Source organism: Hippocampus zosterae, chromosome 6, assembly GCF_025434085.1.
Source record: "Hippocampus zosterae strain Florida chromosome 6, ASM2543408v3, whole genome shotgun sequence".
Taxonomy (NCBI): domain Eukaryota; kingdom Metazoa; phylum Chordata; class Actinopteri; order Syngnathiformes; family Syngnathidae; genus Hippocampus; species Hippocampus zosterae.
The window spans coordinates 9,681,303-9,704,781 of record NC_067456.1 but is presented as its reverse complement, the minus strand read 5'-3'; the positions used below and the strand labels follow the sequence as shown (position 1 = coordinate 9,704,781).

General features: G+C 42.9%; 1 protein-coding gene across 7 annotated transcripts in view; it reads left to right on the top strand.

Annotated features, from left to right (window-relative positions):
• The window catches only part of arhgef28a (Rho guanine nucleotide exchange factor (GEF) 28a), a 36,699-nt gene that overhangs the window by 942 nt on the left and 12,278 nt on the right, over window positions 1-23,479 (top strand). For 3 of the 7 annotated variants that reach the window (XM_052067109.1, XM_052067104.1, XM_052067105.1), the window contains exons 3-16: window positions 2,430-2,571; window positions 3,500-3,609; window positions 4,039-4,225; window positions 5,786-5,969; window positions 6,495-6,696; window positions 6,924-6,999; window positions 7,411-7,457; window positions 8,796-8,862; window positions 18,117-18,238; window positions 18,630-19,003; window positions 19,597-19,729; window positions 20,078-20,189; window positions 21,386-21,466; window positions 22,069-22,111. In XM_052067109.1, coding sequence (XP_051923069.1) covers window positions 2,430-2,571; window positions 3,500-3,609; window positions 4,039-4,225; window positions 5,786-5,969; window positions 6,495-6,696; window positions 6,924-6,999; window positions 7,411-7,457; window positions 8,796-8,862; window positions 18,117-18,238; window positions 18,630-19,003; window positions 19,597-19,729; window positions 20,078-20,189; window positions 21,386-21,466; window positions 22,069-22,111 — 1,880 coding nt within the window. Of the gene's footprint in view, window positions 1-2,429; window positions 2,572-3,499; window positions 3,610-4,038; window positions 4,226-5,785; window positions 5,970-6,494; window positions 6,697-6,923; window positions 7,000-7,410; window positions 7,458-8,795; window positions 8,863-12,020; window positions 12,251-18,116; window positions 18,239-18,629; window positions 19,004-19,596; window positions 19,730-20,077; window positions 20,190-21,385; window positions 21,467-22,068; window positions 22,112-23,479 lie in introns of those variants that run through there. The other 4 variants (XM_052067108.1, XM_052067110.1, XM_052067112.1 and 1 more) reach the window with 3 other exon arrangements.

Genomic DNA, 23,479 nt, shown 5'->3' with positions numbered 1-23,479 from the left:
TTAGAATATTAAAATGGGAGAACAAAACTAAACCCAGGGACTATAATTTCAGAAGTACATTACTCTCAAGTGGATGTCATGAAATAATACCGCACGTCATTTGAGCGTATCAAGAATTTAAGGCCTTTGTCGCTCTTCAGAAAGGTTGGTGAGGTTGAAGTATTTTTATGCCGTGGTCGTATAGGGACCTTCATCTGTCTTTCAATGAGTCACGTATGTCTTTTCAATTGTAGTTTCGTTGGGGAAAAAAAACCCATCAGTCAGTGCCACTATGAATAGAAACTTGGCATCATGTTTCTCTAAATGGCAAATCAGTAACCATTTGATTCATTCACAGTCTTATTTTTTATTTGTCATGTAATTACTTACAGTTAAAAAGGAAAATTTATTTGCCTCACATTTGACACATATGTCATTGTGAAATCATTCAGCGGATGTGTTCAGGGTAAATATTTTTCACCTTTCAGTTTTCTTGATCCCAATAGTGTACGCAAATATTAACGTGAAGATTAAAGGGGTGGTATATTTCTTAGGATTTAATGTTTGTTCATGTTGTTTGCTTTGTCACGTTGAGGTCACCGCAAGGCTACACAAATAAAGAGCACATCCTATTTGTAACACTGAAAGACATGCTGCTTGTTTTACCATGTGTCGGATCTTTGCACCAACATCATCATTAAAGTGGAGAGTCTTAATAGTTGTTTTTTGGTTTGTGGGATAGAATTGTTGTTGTTGGTGTGTAGCCATTCATTTTTTTAATTGGTAAGATGCGTGATACAATAAGATTATGAGAGCTGGAACATAAACTATTCTGGATGGCTGCCAGCCTTACACAGGAGTTTTTGCATGGACTTGTGAGCAAAAAATTGAGATGGGCGTACGAGATGGTGGCAGCTCACAGTTCATAGAGTAAAGCAGGAGTTTGTAATATAATCTATTTTCTTCAAAAAGGAGGTTAACTGCTTGCTTGATGTACTTCTGCCCTGTGGATACCCTTTTGCGAAACTCATGCTGCATTTCTAGGGCCTTTTTGACTGGCCATGATTGCCATGTGACCACTCACACAGTGGCGTAGCACTCTCTTGCAGATCTGCCGTCTTGTGTTTGACTGCAAAATTACCAACATCAGGTCTAACATGCCTCCGTGCAGAGTAACTCCACATCCCGTGCAGAATTTCTGGCGGTCACAAAAAAATGGAGCCCAAGGCAAAAGCATAATGTAATTTGCTAGACTGCTGCTCACCGACAATCCTAACGATGTCAATGGCTAATGAAAATGGACGAATGGATGGTTGGGTGAAGGTGATCCGTCTTGCTAAATCTAAATTTCTGATCTTTATTTTTACATAAGTTCAAAAAAATTAACCACTGTTGAACTTATAAACAAAACACTCGCATGACTTTCAATTTGAGTCTACGTATGTGTTGCTTGAACTGAAATCTGACAAGATTTGCAACATATTTCATGCCATTCATGACAATAGTCTGCCTTTTGGAATACGCTCAGAATTGATTGGGAATTCGATGTGGTGTATTTTCTTGATTTATACATTTGTACAAATTAAGGGCAATATTGTGGGTTAACCGTTCGTGTGTCCTTCCTGTTTGGAGCTTGTATCTTCTCACTCTGCTCGGGTGGGTCCTCCCTAGCCTATTTCGACTTCCTCCCGCCTTTGAAAAAAACATACATGTTACATTTATTGAAGACTCAGGTGTCTGTAGGTGCCCAGTGATCAACTAGGAACCAGTCCAGGGTATATCTAGGCTGCCTCTTGCCAAAAGTCAGCTGCTATAGGCTCTAACTCAACGTGATGCTATTGAAGACAAGTGCTATCGAAAGGATACATGGATAACACAAACAAATTGACACTGGTAGCCATTCCATTTGTGCAAAAGGAATGCCATGTGTTTGAATCCATATAAAGAAATGAATGAGCAAATGAGTCGCGTCGGATCAACGTTACATGGGTAAGAGAATTCAAGGACTTTGTTTTCACATGAAAACATGTATCCCCATTTCTCTGAGGAAGAATTTGGCTCATCTCTCATCTCATCCCTTTTGTTCTAAGTCAAATGAGAGTGCCATAGATATATTGTTACATCCACAATTGACAATTTTAGGCTCCGATCAGTCTATGTCTCTGTGCTATGGTACTGCTCTAATTCACATTCTCCTTCCTCAGATCAGGCGTCCAAAATGTTCTGGCCTGTTGGGATCAGTGCGGGTCTTTGCGGCAGATACAAACAAAAGGCATTCCTGTTTTTAATGAGGGGAACTTTTATTGTACCCTCAAGAGAAAATCTGCTGACAGATTTAGTGTATCACTCAAATCTACACTAGAATTAAAAAACAAATAAATCCATGAATCTATATTTTACGCATCTAAATCTTTCTAGTTAATGATGTTTTTCAATTGTTTTTACCTCAGGGCCAGGCCAAGGTGTTTGCATTATTGGAGGGGGAGGATTCCATGCTTGAAGATGCCGAAGTCTTCATTGTTCTGGAAGGATCCACGCTGGTCCATGTCACCAAGGCTCTGAGCGACGTCATGCTCTGCTTCATAGTGCCTGGTATGTGCACACGTATGCGTGATCGTGCCGTGGAACCTCAAAGTCCACCTTGGTTCGTTTTATGAAAACAAGCAAAATGAACTCATCTCTTCCTTGCCGATTAGTCTTAAATTTTGCTAAAGACTCGCATGGTGTCACACGAAGATGAACTCATAAATTTTAGTTGACATTATCTATTTTTCTCCTAATTGTACACCCTCTGGCGAATGGACTTTGGCAGGTCGACTTTATACTACCTCACGTGTGTCTTACTTAACGCAGAGAAAAAACAAAACAAAACACATCTTTTAAATATGGAACTCCTGCTTCGGAAAACTGGTGTTTTCAATGCTTTCACTGATGTAGCCATGACCTGGATATCACCATTCCAATCATATACTGTAAATGCAGAGAGAGACACACACACACACACACACACACACACACACACGCACAGACCAAATCCATGACTTGACGTCTGGAAATGCACAGAATCTTATCAGCTTCCTCTCAGGAGGGAAACGGCGCCACAAACAATATGTCAACATTACGAAGCCCCAGTACAGTTTGACAGAGATGGCAAGCGGTCGCACAGGCCAGCGTTTCCCGCTACGAAAAGTGCACTCTGTGAATGCACAAAGGTGGCTAAAGACCAATGGTTCCTGCCTTTGTCGAAAAAAAATAAATAAATCATCATTATCACCGTGTACCAGAAGGAAATATGCAAGCACAGTAGCCATTATCCGTCAGTAAAGATGCTTTGATGAAATGTCTCAGGAAGCTTAGAAGCACTGTGATTATTTGTTGACCAAATTTTTGGTGTCACTTGTTACCGGACTTTGGATGCAGTACAGAACGAACACATTGGTGACATGCAGACAAAAGTACTGAGTGGAAACAATGTGTGGATTTTTAATTCATTTATTATCATTACTATTATTATTTTTAGGACATAATCTCGCTGAGGTGGTCTCTGTGCAGGCCTACTTGAGCTCCGAAACCACACCTCTCACATGGGTGGGTGGCGCAATGCTGGAATATGTCCAAGACGATGCACAGGTATGAAAGCTACAGTGTTGTTTAAAAGTATTATAATAAACGTCTTTTCACAGTATTTATTTTGACATTGTAAACTCGCAAATAATGACACATACAGATGGAAGGTTCCACAAAAAATACAAAAACAATTGCAATAAAATGTCGCTTGCTGGATGCAGCATGTGATTAACAAGAACATTATTATTTATGATGGGTGGGGGAGTGCTGATTCAGCGATGTACATATTTTTTTCGTTTTTGTCATTCACTATGATGAAACTGCTAATACATCAAATCCAATGTAGGCATAAAAGTTTGCATAATACTGTACTATGTAGAAATGTAGATGTATTTCATTATATGAAGGAAATTGAAAGAAATGTCATCTCTATAAAAGGAGTCATTTCTATCAGGTTATCGGTTAAAAAGAATTGGTAATATTCACTTTCAGGAGCTGGCAGAGTACCTGGTCACCCACGGATATAGTCTGAGCTCTCTGGATCACGAGGAGCTGAGCAGCCTCTTTAACCTGGCCCAGCAGAGCTCCCGCTGGGTTATGGATCGTCGTGTAGCCCTCGCCATGGCGAACCTGGATATTCCTCCAAATTGGAACGTTCTGGGGAGTCCCAGAACAGACGGTGAGAGCTGGCCTCAATACAGTGTCATCTTGTGCATCGAGCAGTCGGATGACGTGTGTATTTCAACTTAGAACTAAAAAAAGAGTGGTCTTGTCTTACAACATTCAAGCCCTGCCTACATTGAAATGTCCCTACCACGTTAGAAAATTTTACAGTCTGATGAAATCGGCGTTGAACCTTGATGGCCATAATTCCAAAAGTGCCGCAAACACAACACCGCTCATCACCAAAAGTGCAGGCAAACATGGTGGTGGCAGTGTCACAAGGTTTTTTTTTGTTTTGTTTTTTTGCTCTGTTATAGGGGTTATTGCTGATATTAATGGAGAGAAAACATATGGAATAATATATCTTGGTTTCATTTTTTTATCGCTAAAACATGATGTGACTAGACTTTTTTTGTATCCAATATATGTATGCGTAAGCTAATAAATGCATCTAGAAGCTTCCTTTGCAAGAAAGGTGAACTCTTGAACTCTGTTCCCCTCGACCCCTCCCCTCCATTTTTGCCACCATCATTAACATTTTCCAGTGCTTGCTAGCCGGACCGAAATCGGAAGTGATCATGCTCACATGCGTGCTTCTTGTTGAATTCATCATAGCTAATTAGGCAGCCCGTAATGTGGTTAATAGAGCCGTTCCATCTGGACGTTGCCTGAGGCGGAGCTCCATCCATTTACGTGTGGCTTGTGCGCTGACCACCATGTTTGCTAGATGCCACCGTCTGTTCATATGAACTCATTTGCGGTTTACACCCACCTACAAGACATAAACAACAAACTAGATTTCAGGCTAATGTTGTTATGGCGGCCTGTTTCATTGCAGTGCCTCCCGCTGAATGTCTGCAGTTAATCAGACTCAAAAGGGATTATACTTGTCAACCTTTTAGTGTTTGACTATTAAACGCAGCTGAAAGAGCAATGCTAATATTGACTTGCACACCCTAAGAACACCTCTGTCCAATCCGCTCACCTTGTGAAATTTTGACATATTTAGTCAGCCCTAATGTTTGAATGATGTGGGACGAATATTTAAGGCCTTATTAATTTGTGCATTCACACTAGTGGATGTTTTGGGCCAGATTTTGTTGCTGGCTGCTGGACCAATTCTACGCTGTTTTATTCTGCGTTCATTGGACTTTCATTGGGTGCACCTGTATCATATATTATAATAGAATACAACTGCTCAGCCTATTTTAAAACACAGTCACAAGGGAGTCATGTATATTTTATAGTTCAGTGTGTGCATTATATTTCTAAGGAGCTGTCATGAGAAGACCCCGCGTTATAGATCTTGTTGGACTGCTGTTAGCTGACAAGAAAACATGAAGCTGTTGCCGCTTTTTAAAACATCTTTGGCTGCCTTAAAGTGGGTCAGTGGGCCAGAGTGATTCAGTGATAAGTAGGCTAATTATTATAATAAAGCCACTCATCAGAGGAGATCACTATTAAATTTCACAGTGGTGATTTCAACCTTGCCACTGATACATAATTTGCAGTTTAATTTCTTTATCACTCACGTGATTGCTTGCTACAGCTGAATGTTAATGTCTTCTTATCACAGATCACAGCCCCAAAGAGTCTCTGCTCCACCTAGCTGTGCGATGGGGTCTGTGTCGACTAGCCGAGCTGTTGCTTTGTCAGCCCGGGGGTCTGATGGCTATCAATCTGCCAAACAAGGAGGGAGTCACGCCGCTGCAGCTGGCCCACGCATCGGGCAACAGAGAGCTGCTGGAGCTCCTCACGCAGTAAGATTTTAAACTCCATTCAAACAAGTAGCTGAGTTCACAGTACCACGAGTGACGCACGGGCACCTTCTCGTACAGGGATGCGCAACTGGTGGCGTGGCAGACATGGCTTCATAGCATTTAAATCCTGTCCTTTACTACTTATTTTGCAGTTTTGTGCCATCCTTGAATGGTGAATGTATACAAGGGAGCCCTTTGTACTGGGGGGGGGGGGTGTCACATAATGTAGCAAGTGTGTAGTCCTCAGACTCCGATAGAGAGTACAAGAAATAACAGACATGGTTCCCCCACTTTTTTGGGGACTCTTACATGAAATGCAATGCACAACAAGCAAAACAGCAACATAGATCAGAAATGTTCATCGCCCTTTTCAGTATTGATTTACTGATGACATTTTTAAGACTTAACGAATTGTAATTAAAAACATCCCCACTAGGGAGCACAATTACTCAAATTATGCCTTCAGCCATATTCTTGTTCAAATGTCCAAGTCAGTGTTTTGTATTTATTTTAACTTTGTGGCAGCCCACCCAACCCTCTAGCCACACCTCCAGCAGGACTATCTCAGGTATGGGCAGACCGTTCCCGTTTGCTGAGATACTGTCACGACACGGGGAATCTGACACTGACCGTCCGACAAAATCTCAAGTGGAGCTCAGAGGAAAGCAGGCATGCTGATATTCAGCTGCTCAGAAACAGACTTAGAGATGAGGGCTTTCTCAGAGAGGTCAGTGTGATTGATTTGTTATGTTTTTTTCCTAGTAATGTCTTGAGACTGAACGCTTGAAATAGTACATGCAACGTTGCCACAACCAAGCTGTTAAGCCGTGTCGTTTCATAAATAGTATTGAGTGCATGTTTGTTCATATTAAGATTCAACAAGATTTATTGTGTATAGTAACAGTATAGTCTTCCCATGATTCTTGTATTGAAGGTGTACCTTTCTTCTCCCAGATTAAAGCGCTAAGAAGAGAACGAACCGAGACCATTTTCGGGAAAGAACAATTGGTGGATGATCCTGCAGAAAACGGTATTCTAACCAATCCATATCCGTAAGCTTACTAGGATTTCAGAGTTTAATTTTTCCAGACTTAACTGTTCTTCATTGTGGCAACCTTGAGCCACTTTTTTTTTCTCTGCTTTTGTCGCCACTTGACTGACCTCATGTGGAAATGTGAGGTACTGCGAAGGGAAAATACGGACTGTTTTAGGAAGCAAATTTGAACAATAGAGGTGTTCCATGTTACCAAATTCATTGCTAATCACGACGTGCTTACCTTTGAGAACGTTAAGGATCATTGTGATTACATAACAGTAACATAAATAGCACCTGCACTCTTTGTACTGTATGGCCAAATAACCCCAATCATCTCCACTCAAATGCTTAGAGAAATATGTACTTCCATTGAGTATAATGCAGGGTTTTTTTTGCTTGTTGTAGGACCTTTTCTTGATAAGAGTGGAGATAATTCAGCTGCAGACGAGAATGTGAGTCCAATGATTACCTCATTAAATCACACACGAAACAAAAAAACAGAAATATGGAAACTATTTTCCGTTAAACCATGAGCTCCATCAAACCATGAGCTGATAATGATTTATTTTCGAGTCGATTAATGTTTTGTAAGTATGGCAACCAATTGTTCCTTACAACAAGAACATTTGTAGTATGTTCTACATCAGTGGTCTTTCCCCTCCTGCCAGATGTTAACCAGATATCTGGTTAGAGACTGGACCAAAAAATACAATCTTTACTGATCATCGGAATGTCAAAAAAGTTTGATCGTGAAAGACAGGTGCATTTACCTGTTCCTTTGTACACAAGTCAGTTGACTTATGGTAGTCAAAAATTAACCCTTCAAAATAGTTGGAAAAATGTGTTAAAAACAAAGGGGAAAAAGCCAGATGAGGTGACAAAAGCAGAAGAGGGCGACTGTGCAAGAAAAAAAAACACCGCATAGAAGAGACAATATCAGCAGTATATGTAAATACTTATTTTTTTGCAACAAGTGCTTCCAGTAGTGGTCCTGGTAGGTATGTTCATTATTTGCCGACGAACCAAATCGGAAAATTCAGTTCAGTTTGTCAAATCAAAACTGGTCTTTCAATTCAGATCGTTTTTTCCCCAGCCCAACACCGCTAATTTCTCACTTCCTATCTTTGCAAAGCGTGATTTTTAGACATTTTCTGAGTCGACTGTTTTAAGTAACAAACTTGGGTGCCATTGGCTTCCATTCACCCAAAATGGGATTGTCTTGTTGAAGTGCAACAAGCACAGCTCACACAAATTACAACAATTACAATCAGTGTAATGGTGAGTTGTCTTTTCAATCTGTATCTATTTGTTTCTGTGCCAGTCCGTCCAAATATTGTCGCATGTGAAACCGATTCATTGCGTGTAAAAGCTTTGGAACTCTTTATATTTAATTGAACATTTCTTAACTGTCCTATTTTCTGCGCTCAACCTGTGTGAACGTCTGCATCAGCCGGGCGTAAAGTGCACCGCCACCACCTCACTGCCCCTCAATGCTCCACGTTGTTTCAGTATCATTGTTAAGGTGTTGCAGGCTCCACCCGGCACAGTTGGCTTGAATGGCCCACAGTGTGAGCATGTTTCATGTTTCTGTAGGACTTGTTGTATACGTTACAGATGGTTACCTAATTGATCTCTCTCGCTGTCGCACACACGAGCCGCTGCCAAACACTTATGTTTTTGTACTTAGCCAGACTTGGGTTTTTTTTTGTGGAATGCTTGTAACCTGATGGAAAAGTCTTGCTGTGGAATTGTGAGTGTGCTGCTCGGTGAACATTTTTTTCTCTGGACAGGACTACGAGGAGCCGCTAATGTTTTGCCTCAATCAGGAGGACCAAGAGGACGAGCAATCTGACTCTGGTAAGGGGCCTACTAGAAAAGTAAAACGTCAGAATAGTTCAAGTCCCATTTCAGAATGAATCTCTTGTGTAAATACTTCTTTTGACGCTTGTGGTGCTTCAGGTGTGGATATGAATGTGGCTATTGTTGTTTTAGGTGTCCAAGTTAGCTTCCAATCATGAAATGAGCTCAACAGTAGGAAACGTTTGACAAATCACATTTCAGCCCTCGCGGCTTCTTTCTTTTGGAGATTTTGGATGCTTGTCACTCTTTGTTCACCACAGTCAGGACACATGGAAGGGATTTTTCTTTTTAAATAGCGTGCCGAAGAGCGCTCCTGTAACAAACCCCAGAGTCATCCTACTCCTGCCAACAGGTTTTGGATCACAAACGCATTGTAACGATGTGGTTGTAGGTGGCTTCCTTCGCATCTCCTGTTGGGCAAGAGCGAAAAAAGGCTTGAGAGGGGAAACATCCTGTGGGTTAATGATTGGCTTGATTTGTTGGTGCGCAAAATGATGCCTGAGCGTAAGAATGTCGCGGTTACAAGCTGAGGCTGCGGGCTTTACAACACTTGGCACTGGACATCTGCAATTTTAACTTCCCGTGGCTGGTGTTGTTTTCCATGCTTTATGCTTTAGCCATTTTGCTCTCTGCATCTGTGTGCGTCTGCGGCTTAGAGGATATTCACATTTTTTTTCTGCGCCGTCTTTAAACACAACTGCCGGTGACCTCAAATAATCCCTTGAATGCTCTTTTTTTAAAAAAAAATAAAAATAACAAAGCTCTATCATGACACTGTGTGCAACATTTCAATGAAAAAATACATCAATTGCACAGGCAGGAAACCACTTTTGTGTAATTGCTAGTGGGCTTTTAATCCTTTATTGACAAGTGATTTTGACAAGTGTCTTTTTTTCCTTTCTTTTTATTCATTCATTCATTCATTTTCCGAACCGCTTAATCCTCACTCGGGTCGCGGTGGGTGCTGGAGCCTATCCCAGCCGTCTTCGGGCAGTAGGCGGGGCACACCCTGAACCGGTTGCCAGCCAATCGCAGGGCACACAGAGACGAACAACCATGCAAACTCACACATGGGGACAATTTAGCGTGTTCAATCAGTCTGCCATGCATGTTTTTGGAACGTGGGAGGAACCCGGAGTACCCGGAGAAAACCCACGCAGGCCCGGGCCCACGCAGCAAACTCCACACAGGGAGGCCGGAGATGGAATTGAACCCGGTACCTCTGCACTGTGAAGTCGACGTGCTAACCACTGGACTACCGGGCCGCCCCTTTCTTTTTATCTCATGCTAAACGGACTCTAGACTCGAACTAAGGTGCCATCAAATAGTCAGATGGAATCTCTGACGTCAGAGCTTCAGCAATGACTGCAAAGGGATGAGGAATTTTGAGCGTAGCCGTCATATTCTCCCTGTACTTCTTGGGATCAGCTTCTTCTCAAATTTATGCCAGCTTAAATGAAAGGACCTAATTTAAATGGATAACTGGAAAATTAGAGTTACGGTTGGTCATGTGAACTTATTGGTTACCAATTGGTACCAAAAAAAGGAACAAAAACATTCCCTTGTTTTCCATCCCTCCTTCTACCCCCATCTTTGCCCTTCCAATGCCCCCTCAAATCCAAATACCCAACCCAGAAGACACACATGCACGTGACGCACACACCATTCCCCCAAATACACACACAAACAGACTCATTCTCCCACTCCCCCAATTCCCTTTGCAATAGGTCAGCATTTTAATTTGAGTTTAGTGAGCAACCAGCAAATGACACTGCTCAATATATCTGAAGAAAGAAGTCATGGTTGTGCATGCATGTGTGTTGCGTTTGTTTTCCAGGAGGGAGAATGCAGGGTTAGTGTGCTCTGAACAAGGGTATAAGGGTACCAAAAAGGGGCTGATTGTGGCTGAATGGGGGTTGCCAAGGCTTTCCCAAAAGCTGTTTCCAGCAGCTTGTCGAGATCCCCAGGGAGAGGCGAGTGGAGTGGTGTGAGAAATGGTGCGCGTCAGTGGAATCGAGAGCAAGAACAGGGAATTTATGATACAGATAGCTTGGCAGAACGACAACCGATGATGAGCGCGATGCCAAAAATGCTAACAAGAGTGCCCGACCCCAGCTGAGGGATCTAATTGGGGAGCGGAAAAAAAGGATTAAACCTCACACAGACCCCACAAAGCCAGCATTAATGTGCACCCGGTACAGTGCCAAAACCTGCACAAGCTGCCTCACACTTTCACACTGCGTTACTCTGACGCATTCTGCCCTCAGAACTCTCATACGCTTTTTCCATCGCAGTTCAACATTTCGGTGCATTCTCAGCACGTTTGGCATCCAGTGCGGGTGCTATTATTGCTATTATCATCTACTTGAGCCTACTTGTGCGCCTGTTGCAGTAAGCCGGGGAACTACAAGTTGGCAAGAGTTGAAAAATGGGGGTGGGGGGGCAGGACGTGGAGAGTGAAGAAGAAAATAGCCACGGCTCTGGCTGTTGTCTCCATGGTGAGTCTGCTGACCTGGCAGTCTGCACTCCCTTTCTCCATCCTCACAAGGAGAAACATGGATTTGACATGCCTTACACTTGATTCAAAGAGATTGAAGTCGTCGGGAAGGACTACCTTCAGATGTCAGCTGTCCGGCACACTTAGAGGGGGAATGGCTTTTCTGCCTTGCAAGTACGTGCCGAGCGTTCCATCCCGGCGCATCTCTGAGACAATCATGAACTCGCGGGGTTAATGATTTCTCCAGTGTCTGAGAGTCACCTCCACTTGGGTCCCTTGCACTCATGTTTGACTTCTTTGTAGGTTCTGAAGTCACTTGTGTGTTTGACTTTCTCTCCATCTGGAAACCTCCTTCGGTCGCTCTTTCCCGGCCCGTCACTGACCTCCCCAACTGCCCTGCCACGACCAGCATAGGTTCACCTCCCTGCTCCCTCCAAACTGTGTGTGGCAGATGAGTGAAAAGACCGAGCGATCCAGGGAATTGATTTAGAGTTAGGAAAGTCTGAGAGGGAAAAATAAAAGTTGAGGATGTGGACAGCACGAGACTCTGAGTTGGACACTTCAGAGTTTTAAAGGGGGAAGGGGAGGGTTTTAGGGGGAGGGGTGGTTAGGGGGAGGGGGCGACAGGGGGGGACATGCTGGCTCTCTCCTAAAGTGTCAGTGTCCACAGTGGGGCTCTGGAAAAAGGAGCAATTGCTGAAGCGAGTGTGCAGTGTCTTCTACCAGAGGGAAATGGATGTAGACTGAGGCTTCTTTTTGCAAGTTTTGAGCTGGAATTGGGAAAGAGCAATTCATGGATTCTGACTCAGATTCTCCTTTCAACTACTCATGGCCGTCTTTTCCGAGGATGAGGATGCGTAAAAGTTCTGGCAAAAAAGGTACCAGAGTGTTGTACCCGATGACTGTAGAAATCTATTGGCTGTGTCATGTGTGATACTTGTCATCTGCGGTGTTGTGAAAACAGAAATTTTGAACCCATCTAACGTGTTGGTCAGGTGTAACATTTAGATTGCATGCTGATGCTGGTTGACACAAAAGCTTCACTGTTCAACCGACGTTTAGGACAGTTGGAAAATGGATAAGACTATTTTAGAGCGATAAAGTTGAAATAAGACCGGTGCCATCATCACAGATACGTCTTCACGAGCAGTTACCACAACGCAGTGAGATAACTGTTTGTTTGCCGGTGATGTAACCTGATATCTGACAGTGTGTTGCGGAATGTCAAATGGCCTCACGAGGCTGATTGACTGCTTTGAGACTTTCGACATCTTGGGCACACGTTGTTGTTTCATTGCGGAGTCCCGCAGGGCCATGTGACTGTTGACTTCCATGATGTTCACAAAGTAGCTTGAGTATGTTGTCTATACCCCAACTTAGTGCAAAGGTGGGTTGACCCGTCTTAGCAGCTTAGGAGACCTTATAAATTCATCAAAATTGTGGTTGAACACTGTTGCTTGTGTGTAGAAGCATTGTGTTTTCTCATGAAGCGAGAGACCGCGCAGACAGACACAGCTGAAGCTCAAGTTACTGCCGTGTCTGTGTCATGGCTTCACTCCAGTCGTCTTTCCCTCATCTTTGACCATAAACCTCAGCAACACAATCCCGGTTATTGCCTCTAAATTGAGATTGACACTGGCCATTTTTATAAACCCAGCCCGCTTGTACTACCAAGCCAAAAACCATGAACTCCACAATCAAATTGACCATATAAAGACTTGGCCAAAATGATTGGCTTGCTTGAATTTGAAGTGGATGTACGGCATCCAGACTTTGAACAGTGAACAAGTTCAGCTGTGAAACACACTGCGTGATTAAAAATTCAGACAATAGACAGAGAAATGTGAGTTTGTTCTTAGGTGAATGCTAATTGTTACTAAACTCTGCTTATCAACGTTCAATTACATGATTGAACTAGCAGGTGATGATCCCATTATCACTCAGCCAAACACTGCAGATAAGCCAAGGGCAACGGCGTTCAGAAGATTTTAGGGCATAGAACTGTTCAGGTTGCCGCAAATGTCTTTGTTTTGAGGCCTGATCATTTGGAGGCACTGGAATAATGTGACATCACTGCAACAAAGTACAGAACAACCGCATAACTCTGCCTTAAATTCAGTAGCCGAATGCTAACACAAAGGGAAATGCCATCGATGATCTACTGAATAGAATCGGTGTTTCGCGCTAAAAACGCTATTATTAAAAAAATCAAATTTTTGAGCACAAACCTTGGAGCAACAAATGCAGACAGATAACATGACAATACTCGCTGACATTTATTCTTTATCGTCAATAATGACTAATGTTACTCTGCGTTACTGAGAAGTTGATGACCATGTCTGTATAGTACTGCTGTCAGGTGGCCAAGGTGCACACACACAAAGGGGCATCGAATTGTCGCATGCAATGAGGTGAAAACGGTGTCGTTTCTTTACACTCTATAGAGTTATGTCACTTCTAGTAAAGTAAAATATTATTTGAGTTATTTTTCAAAAACACATTCTGAACATTTTTGTCAGGTTTTTGGGAGGCGGTAACAGATTAATGGCATTTGTATTCATTTCAATCGGGAACAGCGATTTGAGATACGAGTGTTTTGAGTTACAAACTTCGATCATATCCCGAGGCAGAACTGTAGTTGAAATGACCCACGTGGCTTGAAACATTCTGCATTGTGTACCTGACGTTTTGGGATGTCTGGTACCAGTCTGACTGCATAAAATTAAAATAAAATGAAGAAAAAAAAATCTGCTGTGTATTATCAGGTGTGACAACCATTATGTTTGTTTCGTCACTCTGAAGGCTGATAACTGTCCGCGTCAGGTTTTCCTCCCCCGGGATCTCTTGGTCAGCTGAAATGTAAACATCATGGTAAGACGCAATGTGATGCTTGGACCAATTGCAGGTGTCGTTACTCACAGTGGATTTGTGGATTTTGGTGGTCAATTGTTGTTTCTGTATAAATAGCCTTTTCTAAACCCCCGGGGTTCAACTCTTTTGCCTTGACTTTTTTTTTTGGTCTCCATTTTTAGACTCAATTTATTATTTTACTTCCCTTCCAATGTTTTTGGCCTCTCCTCAATATGACAGATGTTCAAGGCAGTGCTTCAAAAAAATGACCTCATAAAAGCAGAAAAGCTTTGACGATTCGTGTTTTTTGTGGTCCCAAAGAACATGAAACGCTGGGCCAAATGACAGGTACGACTGTTTATGTTGAATGTTCCCCGGGAGCCTCCAAACAGAGTGTACCTTGAGAAAGAGCCCTTGTGACAAACCTGCCTCCCCCTTTCCACGCTGCCTTCCTTTCGATGACTCCCTCCCAGGGGTGTGCACGGGTTGAAGGGTCACTCTCTGTGTTTAACTGCCCTGGTCTGGAGACCTGCCACTGACTGCCGTCTTTGTCTTACTTTTCTGGAAGAGCTCTGACACTCTTAAGCTATTCAGGCACAGCTACTGTATAGGGTTAGTGCTCACTCAGGGATATGCTTTGAATATCGCATCTCTCCACGTATACCTTCTCCTGGGCACGGTCCTAAACAATAGCCTGACACGCTGTTATACATTTCACAAAACCTACTTTTGAAATGGCAACCTGCAGGCAGACATCGCTCAACAGTGTGAGTAATCCGATCTCTCCCGGCTTCTCTGTTATTCCTCCGTTAACTAATGTTAAACACAGATCTCATGGCTGACAGTAATGATCACCAGGCAGTGGTTAATGGGTCAGAGGTGTCACAATGATCCAGGCCGTAGCAGCCAGCTGTGGCTTCGAACCTGGTCCAGCAGCTGAATTATTAGCCCCTCTCTGTCAGTGTTCCAGAATGGGGTTTATATGAAATGAAATCCTCTTTCAAACAGTGTTTGACCCTCAACCAATACAGTAAAGCGAGATAACACATTCCATTCATGACACCGGTTGACTTGATTAATTGGTTAGTTGCTCCAATTTAAAAACTGAAGTGAAATTAATTAAGATCTTCCACATTTTCGGGGCAGTGTTTGCCAGTTGTCAGCAAGTCTGTGTGGTCTTTTTCTCGCTCGTCTCTACTTTATATGCTTTCAAGCCACATGCTTGTCTGCTTGGTAAAATACATTTCTTCATGCTATTGATATTTAATTACTCATACTCATATTGCACTGGGCAACTCAACTTTTGAAGTCTTTTTCCAAGTTGTGTCACATTTGGTCTTTGAAAGTTTTACTGTCTCACGCTGGATTTGATGTTGTAGCACTAAAGTATCTGTAAAGTGAAAATAAATGAGTTAACAACCGTGCCCAATTTGAATAGTTAAAAAAAAGGCAAGTACAGAGAATGAGGCTTCTAACACTGGAAAACCAAGCCCTTGTCTCCACTCTCAAACACTCTGGGCGCTGAATGTGTGAAGCCAAAAACCCTGTTGAAAAATTGATGCTGCTTCATCTCAATACCTTCTTATGCTTATGCATGGCTACATGTTTGCACTGCGAAAATACATCCAATATCAAGAAAAATCGTCTGCTTACTGGAATGTATCTCACCAGGTCATCGAGGACAAGAGGCACTAGATACCAGCCAAATGGGCAGCGGACTCCTCCCTTAATAATTTAAATAATAACATAGACATGTAAATTTTTGCGTCTTGGGAAGGTGCATTTTCAGTGACGCATGCATAGCTAGCTTGCTAACTGCATGCTATCGTGATAGAAATCATATAATGAGGGACTCATACCTGTCACTTAACGACTGTATTTCATTGGGCAGCTCAAGTTTTGATTGGGGGAGGGGCAACTCATGTTGGGTGCCCGAGGCCATGACCAGGCACAGTTTTATACAATGTGAAATGGTGCAAAAACATTTTAGTACATTTACTCGAGACATTTCTCATTTGACTGGGTCTTCAATGTGTTATTAAACCGTTTTCCATGGACTATCTTTTCTGCTGAGTTCTGCTGCAACATCTGGTGTCTTTGGGATTTAAGACATATGGTGTAGTCCCAGAGTTTGGAAGTCGTGATCAAGGACATGCGTGTTGTTTATATCATACAGATGTGTGACTTGCATCTGATTTCGTACCTTGTACGTTCCACATGAATGAACCAAGACTCATCTGGTTCTCTCATCAATGTCGACTTGACTCCTTGTGGGTTCTCAGATTTATTGGACTCGTAGCCAAGAGGAAGCAGAGCCATTTGCTGGTCTGATTCACTCTCCTCTATAAAGTCGGACTTCTTTCCTCCTACTGTGTGGTGCCAGCAGCTTGGAAGCACAAACTACCGGGTTTTGGCATTTGAGTGACAGCTGTTTCTGAGTTCAAAAGGAACGTTTTTGAAACACGGTTACCGGTGTTAAGTGTGGTCCTTTAGAAAGTGATGGTATAAATCCGAGCATGACATTAACTGAGTTAAGGACGCTGTCATTGTGAGGTTAACACAATGAGCATTGTACTTGTACCGCCGGATGTTAATGTGGTTAGGATTTTTTTTTTCCATTGAATGAATCACCGAATGTGATACCGCTGCACCTTGATACACTTCACATTCACTGAAAAGCTTGCTCATCAACAGCGATGTTATTATGTTCTAGGTGTGGTGTTGGTCACCCAAAAGATAGTTTGTAACAAAATAACAAGAAAGTCAAAGTAATAGAATATGAAATTCATTCATTCATTCATTCATTTTCCGAGCCGCTTGATCCTCACTAGGGTCGCGGGGGTGCTGGAGCCTATCCCAGCTGTCTTCGGGCAGTAGGCGGGGGACACCCTGAATCGGTTGCCAGCCAATCGCAGGGCACACATAGACGAACAACCATCCACGCTCACACTCACACCTAGGGACAATTTAGAGTGTTCAATCAGCCTGCCATGCATATTTTTGGAATGTGGGAGGAAACCGGAGCACCCGGAGAAAACCCACGCAGGCCCGGGGAGAACATGCAAACTCCACACAGGGAGGCCGGAGCTGGAATCGAACCCGGTACCTCTGCACTGTGAAGCCGACGTGCTAACCACTGGACTACCGGGCTGCCCAGAATATGAAATTATATTCTCCAATTTGGACAGACATGGTTGATCGACAGTATTATTTTGCTGTTGTGTGTGTGTTTTCAGGATTCCGTTCAGGATTATTCAGGAAGACTACTGAAAAGGAAAAAAAATTATCATATGGCCTCGTGACCATCCTAGACCTGCGCTGCACTTGATTGTACAAAGTGTCGAAATTCAGTTCAACTCAACTTTATGTATAGAGGACTTAAAAAAAAAGACAGACACTCAGGCATAAAAACAAAGACAGGCTGAATTTCATTATTTTATCCCCAGATACTAAGCTAATACTAAAACTACCGCCTGGATTCGTTCCCAGAAACAGCGCTTCGAAGCTGAGTTTTGTATAGAGTGCATGTGTTTTAAGAGCAGGCGTGTTTTTGCAAAGCTAAACCTGGCTGCCTCTCACAGTGGCTCCACTGTGTAGAATATGCTCCCCCTCAGTGCTACTGTGTGCTCACTGGAAGTTATCTTCTCTCCACTGCCACACCGAAGGTTCGGGTGGGGGGAAGAAACAAGCATACAGATGCCTTGGCACAACGCCTGACACACCCTTTCACGTGTGTGTGCAAAGGGCCTTTGAGAGACGCACACACACACACGCACACACACTCATATGGAGTCTTGGCTCGCTTAACTGCCCAGGATGTCTATGTCACTTCCTGTGTTTGTGAGGGGTTATTTTCTGTTGCTGTAGAAACCGAATGTAATATTGAAAAATCGCTTCCCAACAGAAAAAAGCCAGTCGATAGGCGAGAGCCAAACCTCGTCCCCGACTCTGGCTGCTGCTGCCAGGTTGTCAGCGATGATCCATGGGAAAGACAGAGTATATGCCAACGCCATGGTGGTGCAGCAAGTGAGTAGGGCAATGAATGCATTTACTGTACTGTAACATGTGTATTTACGTTGGCGCGAGCAAATTCTGTATATGTTTTGCATCATTCTAGTTTGTATCAAAAGCACTGAGAAAAAAAAAGTTTTGTGTTTGTTTGTGAGCTCCCGGTGTTAGACTGAGGGTGCGGACGTTGGCATTTTAAAGTGTGTGTGTGGACAAATGTGTGGACATTTCTGGAAAATCGAAAGGTTTCTTCTTTTCCCACGTGACAGAAAAAGATGCATACAACTCAAAAACCAATCCACACCGACTGAAAAAAGGAGTAACGCAAGCTTTGTGAAGAATTGTATATGGTTCAAATATTGCACTCTGATCATATATGTGTGAACACTTTTTTACATTTTTTTTCCAGGTGGATGATGTTGATATGAAATACCATTCTAGCCCGCCGCCTGATGTAGGCAACCTTTGCTGGGAGCCTTTCACCATGACACCCCATGATTCAAGGACCTGTCCGAAAAATCCCCACCCACCCACGCCACGAAATGGCGAGAGGGCTGTCCGAAGCCCAGGCCCAGAGAAATCCAAAGACTCACCTCTCCAGATCTCTCCTCCCTCTCCCTCTTCTCCTTTTGCTTCCCCCCCATCGTTCCCGTCCTCCCCCCTGGCTTCCGCCTTCCGTTTGTTTGAAGGAAGTCAGAGACGACAGCCACAATCCAACCTTCCAGTCTCTCCCACTTTGAACCGCAGAGGATGCAACTTGCCAGCAACGACCCGCGGACTGAGGTACGACAACACCGATGATGATTTTTAACATTCTTGCTTGAAAGTGGAAAGGATATCCTGACTACATGTTCAACGTGAAAGTAAAAAAACAACAACAAAAAATGATATTTCAACATGAGCCTGCTTCTCCTCCTTCAATTTACAGTAGATTAATTCATAATTTATTGGAGGATTGAAGATTGACTACTTTCTTTGTAATCTAGAGCAACTACTACAGATTTTTAATTTGTATTGCATATTTGAATGCATAACATAACCTTTTTTTTTTCTAAATGTGCTTTTCAGTTGTGAAAATCATACATCATAATAGTAATCGAATTTTAGCGTGGAAAGGGCCATTTTGGGAAAATAGCATCAACACGTGTTATATCACATCAACATCATATCATAAGAAGAGAATTTTGGTAACATTTCGGGCTGCACTGGCATAAATTTGAGATTGCTTTGCGAGTGTAATTTCTTGAATCATTCTACTTCAGTATTTTGGAACGTAATGTTCTTGAGCTGACAAGTGATATCATTTATGCAGCGTCTCGGAACAAACTGTATTTTCGACATGGTAAAGAATCAGCGAATGGCATATGTGTCAACAGTCCCAGTCTTGAGTGTGACAGTGGAGAAGAGGACATCCTGGGACACTCCTACCCCTGCTCAGCCTCAAAGCTGCAGTGCAGCTCGCCAGACTTTAACAGATCTCACTCGGACAGCACGCAAAAGCCCTCTAAGGTATCGTACTGCATGCTTAATTTCTCAAAATATCTTCCGGATTGTGTCACCTCCGGTCTATTATATGATAAATAGGCTCTGCTTTTACATAACCCCGATTGTTTACCCAAATAAAGTGAACTGTCTCTCGGGACACAAAATACAACATTTTAATAAGCGTTGGATCACTTTTTTGGAGCGTAGTTTTAAAATACCAACATGCAGATGAGTAAACGTCATCAACAGCTCAATGCTGTGAGAAAAGATCAGACACATTGATTGATTTTCTTTTTTCCAGCATGATTGGAAAATGTTTTGTTCTCAAGCTGTTTGCTTACTGCCCTCTGCTCTGTCCCTGCTCTTACCCAGAACCCAGAGGAAGGCGAGGTTCGACTGCGCTCGTACTCCTACTCCTCCCCCAAGGTGAGGCCCTCGCGCCCTTTGCTGAACAGAGATGCAACCATCACTGACCTGGCAGAAGGTGAGTGGACTCTGAACTCTCTGTTCTGTGGCCGACTGAAGACAAACAAATTGGCCGGTTATCTGTCATAAAAAGCTGATACGGTTGATTAAAAAAATGTAAGCACCACTGTTTAACTGCCAGGTTTTTGTAATCTAAAACAAACGAGAAAGATAAAACATTACAAAAACATTTCCACCATGACGGTGAAATGTAACCAGTTGAAGTCGATTGATTTTTAATCTTCAGAAAAAGGAAGTAAAATTTTTTCAAATGAAATACTTTGGCGGCTCGGTGTCAGGGTGGTTAGCGCGTGGACCTCACAGAGCAGAGGTCGTGGGTTCGATCCCGGCTCCGGCCTTCCTGTGTGGAGTTTGCATGTTCTCCCCGTCCCTGCGTGGGTTTTCTCCGGGTACTCCGGTTTCCTCCCACATCCCAAAAACATGCATGGCAGGCTGATTGAACACTCTAAATTGTCCCACGGTGTGAGTGTGAGCGAGGATGATTTTTCGTCTCCGTGTGACCCTCCGATTAGCTGGCAACTGGTTCAGGGTGTCCCCCGCCTACTGCCCAAAGACAGCTGGGATAGGCTCCAGCGCCCCCCGCAACCCTTGTGAGGATAAAGCGGATTGGAAAATAGATGGATAAATATTTTGGTTGCGCAACTGCGCCTCTTATAGCTGGGATGAGGCCGTGTTCAGAATTATCCACACACATTCAAACGAAGGTTAAATGTGAGTCAGCAAAAACCTGCAACCATTTAAAGTGCCCCTTATGAACCCTGAATGAAGTTCAGGAGTTCTAATAGGCTTTCTTATGATTTTCCGGACTACTCCATAATTCCGTCCACCTTGTTTAAAGCCCCAGGTCTAAATTGAAGGAAAAACAGCCCCAAAGCATCATACTGACACCAATATTCTTCACTGTAGTTATGGTGTTCTTTTGGTAAGTGACCAGTGTTGTGCTTCAGCAAAACCTACCACGTGGAATTATGGCCAAAAAGTTCAACCTCAGTTTTATCGGACCATAAAACAAATCTCACAAAAGCATGTGAGAAAGTATGTTAAGGTCCAGCGGGACATTCATCTTGACATCATTTTTTTTAACAGTATGAAAAAAAAAACCTAACACTTTAAACAAAGGTGTGTAGACTTTTTATATCACTGTATTTGTTTAGTGTTCACATTGTTGTAAGACAACACCGTTACTCTGTGTAGATGGCGCATTCAGCAGCAGTGGTCGTTCTCTACTTCAGGCTTTATCTCTCTCTAAATCGCTTTCTCGCCTCAACCAAGTTAGTAAGTAAATTAGAGAGAAGCAAGAACACGCCGCCGGGAGTTTCTGTGGGCATTTCAGTGTTTCTCTTAATGGGGGAAATCTAGTGCCAATCAAAAGATGCACCAAACAACATTCCAGGTGCTATTTGGATCATCTACTCTGTGAGTGTTTCCCAGCCTTTATTGAGACGAGGTACCTATTTAAAGTTTGAAAAAATATCATGGCACGTCGCCAAATAAATAAGTTGTGACATTTTACTCACAAATTCACTTAATTTGAAATCTGGGCCTGTCTATTTGAACTTCCTTGAAGCTTTGGAGAAGTCTAATAAAGGGTTTCAAGGTTACTCAATGGTGACTGCTTGACTTCATCTGGGGTTTTTCTCTTGGTTTTGCTGTTCTATTTTTAATGCCGCCCGTTTATGCTTTGCAAAAACCTGGTGCCATGTTTGGTCTGTCTTTGTGTGGGTGTACGGCATTTGTACTTTTTCACTACTCTGCCAATGGAATGGACGTTTCAACTTCTGGCTTCGGGTTCACTCGGTTTGTAATAACTTCCTTACCGTGAATGACATATTTATTTCTCACTCACTCATTTGGCTTTCTCTGACACTACATTACAGAGCAGAGTGTGCTGAACCTGACAGAGACTTCCAAAGAAAAGAGGTAACCGCATTGGCTCGCTATATGAGCTGAGACGAGATCCACTGGACTGTGTAGGGGCCTTACTCGGATGTCAAAACAGACTTCCGCCCTTTTTTAGGCATCACTGTTGGCCTGCAGTAAGAGATTAGCTCTGCGGGTGTACAGTGTGTGAGACCTCAGTGTTCGACCTGTGTTTGGGGGTCTGACGGGGCAGGATGTGACACACTTCCTGTTGCGAGCCCGGCCAGGGCCAGTATATGCTCTGATTGCAACCTCAAAATAACTTTGAAGTAAACAGCAACATCCATTTTAACACCCTATGTAGAATATGAATGACTGTGCTACATCCGATAAGCTATTTTAACATGAGCTTTACCATACGCCCATTTTATTTTTTTAATTTTACTCACAATCATTTTTCATTTCACTTTGTTAATTTCTCCCTAGCCGAGGTTTACATGGAGCCTTGTATTCTGATTTACAATGAAACCGAATGACCAAACAATGAAAATGCTCGACATAGACACCTTAATCGGAATGAAAAGGCCGAATGGGAATGGGAATTTCATTCAGATTCACAGGGCTTGTCTATGCCAATCCGGAACAAGCGTCATGAAAACTATTCATTCAGAATAACCAGGCTGCGTCCGGTCTGCACATGCTCTATCTTGACGTAGGTGCGCAATGAGGTCGTTGTCTATGCACTTGAAAATGACAGCGTCTTACCAGAGTTCGTCTGCGACAGGAGAACTTGTTTCAAATTATTTGTAACCCCCCTCATTCAGTACCAGCCAATTCTGGACCAAGTCTGAAAAGGAAAAGACATTTAAAAACGTCTTTGGGGTGAATGAGTTAATAATAACTAGTGAAAACAGTCACGACTACTGTGCTAAATAGACGAACAAACTCCATCTTGACAAATCACGTGACGTTTACATCGATGCCGCGTGGTGAGACGGCTGTTCCGAGTTAAGGTAGTGTTGCATGTACAGGACAGAGCGGAATAGGTCACGTCTCGCGTAATGAGATCTTCCGTCGGAATGATTTCAATCAGAATGACAGAAACGTCTCCATGTAATTCGGCTAGTGTTTTGGGTCACAGGCTTATTAGTCTATAATGCCCTAATGCATTTTTTCCTCACTAATAACCATGCGTTGCTAACAGAGGAAACTTTTTTAGATAATCACGTTACATTGGCAATTCCATAAATCATGCTGTCATTTAAATGCATTTCATCCCATGGAAGAAAGTCACTCTCATTGTTAGTCAGGATAAGAATCCAGTCATAATAAATGGCTTACTAAAATCTGACTCATTTTTAGAACCTCAATTGTTTAACACACTAAAATAGATTTCCCAATGGAACCCCCCTGCCCCCCCCCCCCCCC